This window comes from Polyodon spathula, chromosome 10, assembly GCF_017654505.1.
Source record: "Polyodon spathula isolate WHYD16114869_AA chromosome 10, ASM1765450v1, whole genome shotgun sequence".
Taxonomy (NCBI): domain Eukaryota; kingdom Metazoa; phylum Chordata; class Actinopteri; order Acipenseriformes; family Polyodontidae; genus Polyodon; species Polyodon spathula.
In genome coordinates, this window is record NC_054543.1 from 4,874,771 (window position 1) to 4,879,770 (window position 5,000).

Below are 5,000 nucleotides of genomic sequence, written 5' to 3' on the forward strand. Positions count from 1 at the left end.
TGCTTGATTGCTTGCCTCATTTGGCATGGAATGTGATTCCCTACCATACTAGCTCTTTATTCATTCAGGTTTTATTGCCGTGTAATTTTCTTATTCTAAAATAAAAGCTCTCTGACAAAAAATTACTATGCATTAGGCTTACTTGAATGGATATTGATACAGTTTATCTCTAAAGCAGGAATAATGTATTTGAAAGTGATAAAGAACCTTCTACAAGAATATTAATATCTTGTAGTATTGTTTATAAAGAGAAACAAATAAACTAGGCTGGAAAACATGATACTGTATACTCATTTTCTATATTTCTTAAAAAAAAAAAAAACTGGATTTTTTTCACAATCTTACTACATTAAAATCACAAACTAGCAATCGTTTTCCCTATTTTTCTTTTTTACCTGTGATCAATCTGTTAATGGCACAATATAATTTTCTTGTAGTCTTTTGTGTTTACAGTTTCATTTTAATACACCAAGTAATGATTTGAGGCTACTTAGAATCCTGATGAATTAATAAACAACTATCAGCCCTGCTAACTAGATAATCGCCCCCTATTTTTATTATCAGTGCTATTAATTCCAAATTGCTATATATATATATATATATATATATATATATATATATATATATATATATATATATATATAAAATATGTAAAATTCTTCTGTAGCTCTGACTTTAGCTTACTGTGGCTCCTTCTCTAATTATCCGTGAGGTCAGTAAACAAAATTGTGAAGAAGCTGGGAGATCAATACAAATTATCCCTGAGCAAACCAGTGCTGACAGTTTGAATTGCAGCATATGTTTACCCAAAATCAGGCAATTTATCTTAATATCAGCAAAGTAATGCAGCGCAGGTGAAAGGTCAGGCAATCTCTCCACCTCATAATTACCCAGTTCTAAAACAGGAAAGTGGTATTGATTGGCCAGGCTCAGTGCTCTGTGACTGGGCGTGCCAGCGCCTGGCCTGCCTCTGCTGGACTCCTGGCTTGTAAACTCAGCATGTCAAGGATTTATTGGATGTATGTGGAGGGTTTTATGTTTCTCCACTAGTGGCGAGCCCTGCCAGAGAGGTCTCCCAAGCTCCTCATTTTGTCAGGCGGCAGGGTGATAGATCTTATGTTGCACAGCACACAAAAGGGCTCCAGGCCAGATATGCTGGAAGTTTGAAGGGAGGGGTGGGGACAAAAGTCAAGGTGGTTTTAGCCTGTTATTAGTCAATCTGTTCTGCATATCACCCAGCTGCCGTCTGAGAAAAAAGAAAGACAAACTAAATAATACAACCCACCCTCCACCACCCCTTCCAATTCAAAACCTTGTGTTTCTTGCGCGCCTGTCACTGCTCTCCTTAATACAAAGAGATAGGTAATTGTATTGTAATTCATAAATGCAAATACGTTGGTACTTCCATTGTACAAAAGCATTAATATTGATGTGAAGTCAAAGGAGTTAGTTCTAACATGATCTGCTGCCGTGAGGTAACATACAGGGGGTGGTGAGTGGGGCACTAAAATGTATTTTTTAAACTATTCTTTTATCATTTTCAGCAGTGACTAAAGTGCTTTACTCAAATGTTACAAATGCCCACAAAAATGAAAATAATGACTTGGCTATTTTGTTTCTACATTATAATTGGAAATAATCTATATGCACAATATCAGATTAAAAGTCATTATTATTTCACATTCTACTCAAGTAAAATTAAGGCAAATCCACTACAGCAAAGGTTGATGTTTCTGTCTTACAATTAAAGTGTGTGGTTATCACAAGTCATAAGGCATTTAAGAGCCTGCATTAAGGCTTCTATCACCTGTCAGTTTCATTTGCATAAAATCAATACAAGTTGGTCATCTATCTTTTTTCTGACCAACTTTCATCAGACTAAATTCATTAAGTCAAATAGTCATGGTGATTAGCTCCCAAATAGAGGACACCTCAACATGTTACAATGTGCAGTGTATGCCATATTTCTGTTCTTTAATCAAGAAGTGTAATTCTTTATTTAAGTTTTTTTTTTTTCTAAGCAAGTCATTCGGCAAGGCTGTACTGGCGGAGGCTCATCTGTCCTAGGCAGACAGGCTTTTGCTTGACACACTTGTATAGGCCTAGGCAGAGACATGACAAATTGTCCCGAAAGACAATGCTGACAGCCTCTGATGATTAATGGGCTGATTATGAAGTGGTTTTACACATATAGAATTTACATCACAGAGAGTTAGAAATGTGGCCATGTCACAGACGCAGAAGCAGTTTGAAGAGCTTTACTATTTGCACAGGGCAAAAAAAAGGAGGGCGAAATCCCAGCAAAAGCCATGTCATGTAAAATCAATACGTCGGATCAATGCTTTATTAACAAGAACATGTCTTACTTCACATTCCTATGTGGACCTTTGTCTCCAGGATGCATGATGGAATGTCAAATCAAATTGCAGTCTTCAAGTTTCTGTCGTGTTATTGAGTGCATGCGTGTGAGGCCCGTCACCTCCTTTCTCCTCTCCCTACAGTGCATTGATTACAAGATGTACTGTCTGTGTTTGCACAAATAATTGAAGCACTTGATGATAAAACTGACCAATTATTTGGGGTAGCATTTTTTAGTTCTGTGTCCCCAGCCCTTAATTCTACATGCTGTAAGCCTTCGTGTTCACTTGCACTCAGCAAACCTGCTGAGCTGTATGGTGTTAATCATGAAATTACACGCTGACTAATGAGTGATGGCCAAAATTGCAGGCTGAGTAACGAATAGATGGAGGCAGTTCTTATTAGTCTCAGAAAAGCCATTGATTTATGTAGCACCATTCATTGCAGAGTCACTCTGCTGAAAATGATATCTACATCAAGAAGTAATATGCTCTAATAAGTATTTTCATCTCAACCGGTCCTCAGGCCTTCAGGCTCAGTTTTTGTTTGAGTCAGGGAGAGCCATAATAAAGCCCTGTGACTCCTTATAAAGCTTGTTAAACACAATGTGTGCAGTCTAACCAAGTCAGGATTATGATTCATATACTGTACACAGCGGCATGTGCCACTGATTTATGGCCCAGTGCAGTTCATACTCAAAATTACAATTTGAGGGAGAAAAAAAGATTAATTACTATTTGTGGCCTGCAATTTCATGAGGCTAGTGCACTGCAGCTGTAGAATGATACTGCTCTACATCAGTTTGTAGTCAGCTATTCACAGATTATTAAAGCTTTGCAAGATTAAGTGCTCCTCCTGCCTAGTTTGCGCTCAGGCAATATGCTAGAGAAAAAAGGACCACAGGGATAAATCTGAGTCTTGCAATAGCCGGACATATGTCATCATTGCCAGTTTCCTATAAATCCTTAGACTGTACAGAAGGTGGTCCGTGATTCAGACATCACATCACGGCTGCGATGATTGCTCTATATGGCCCAAAGTCCTACATGGCTGTACCAGTACTCAGCTAGATCATTTATAATGTATTGACTAACCCTGAGATTTAAGTTTATTAATTATTGCCCATGTTATTGAAGAAAACTGGGACAGCAGGACTTACATTTATGTGTCTCTTGTGCTATAGCTCAAGTGTTTGAAACATGCAATGAAAATAACACAGTGTCTGGTTTTACTTGTTCTAAAAGTTTTATTTTAATAGGTGTTATTTATTTCCTCTCTAGCATTGAACGAACCAACCATAGACTATGGGTTCCAGAGGTTGCAGAAGGTCATTCCTAGGCATCCAGGTGACCCAGAAAGGTTACCTAAGGTCAGTATCTACAGAAAGAGATTTCTCTTTACAGAAATTAATTCAGCAATGTAATTCAGAGTCAGTACATGCAGTCTCCTTTGCCAAACTATCATTATTCAATCAAATCTGTAATCGTAGATTGCATTCATTCAAACAGTATGTTTGTTTGCTTGCTTTTTTTAATCAAAAGAGGCAATTGTTTTATTGTGCAAAACATGGATTGTTTTGGATTCTGTAAGAGGAGCGCAAACTTTCTGTGTGGCGAAATAGTTCAATGAAACATTTTCCACTCCAGTACTCATAGTGATTGTAATCTAAGCAGCCCCACTCTGATCTGTGATTATCTGACTCTTGTTTTCCTTTCATTTTCTAAAGTTTGATTCGGTTTAATCTTTTGTTTACAAAGCTTTTGTTATAAGCCCTTGTCTTAGCAGGCTAATAAATGAAGTCCACACATTAATATCTAGAGGGCCTTTTCATTGACATTCAACAAAGAAAAAGGCTGCCTCTTTTTCTGTGCACATGATATAGATCACAGGCACTTTGTTTTGATGTGTAACATGAAAGATAATTCATACTTATCATTTTTGTGATTCTTTGATTCAATATTGGGTTTTTTCTTTGATACAATCCACGATTGCACAATGCTAATGGAAATCCTGCTAATTTCCAATTTGTAGCAGGGGGGAAAAAATATGATATTCATAATATTATGACTGATTAGTTTATACAAAATACCTGTGTGCACAGTAAGCGTTGACCACCTTTGAGTTTTAATAATATAATAACTATCATTAAGACCTTATCTATTAAGGCTCAGCATGTAAGTTAGCAATATCATTAACTTCCACTGTATTATTTCTAAAAGACTTAGCTGTGCAGTTCAGATATTTATTGTTAGAAACCAAAATTGAAATCACCTACACCACAGTTAGTTCACAGAACATGAAATGTTTCAATTACACTTGTTTCTTTTTTTTTTTTTGTCTCAGTGGAAAGCAATATCTGGACATGAAATCTTGTTCCAATAAATGCCTCAAACTATTTGTATTACCAATAAAAAGGTATACCAACTGAGTTAACCCTGAAGCTTTTTGTATAATGTCGCTGAATTTATTCAACTTAATAACAAGTACATTAATGTAGTCATAGTTAAAGAAAGACAGACAATGGAATAAAAAAAAAAACACTTCAAAATAAGTGGAATTTTTTACGTTAAAAAAATACAGATCAGCTTGCATAACGACCACAGTGCAATGTTACTTGGCTCTTTTAATTCAGGTAAAACAGT

General features: G+C 36.3%; 1 protein-coding gene across 14 annotated transcripts in view; it reads left to right on the forward strand.

The window, feature by feature from the left end:
- The window catches only part of LOC121321738 (transcription factor COE3-like), an 88,061-nt gene that overhangs the window by 72,847 nt on the left and 10,214 nt on the right, over window positions 1-5,000 (forward strand). For all 14 annotated transcript variants that reach the window (XM_041260842.1, XM_041260840.1, XM_041260850.1 and 11 more), the window contains exon 11: window positions 3,639-3,727. In XM_041260842.1, the coding sequence (XP_041116776.1) occupies window positions 3,639-3,727 (89 nt within the window). The remainder of the gene's footprint in view (window positions 1-3,638; window positions 3,728-5,000) is intronic.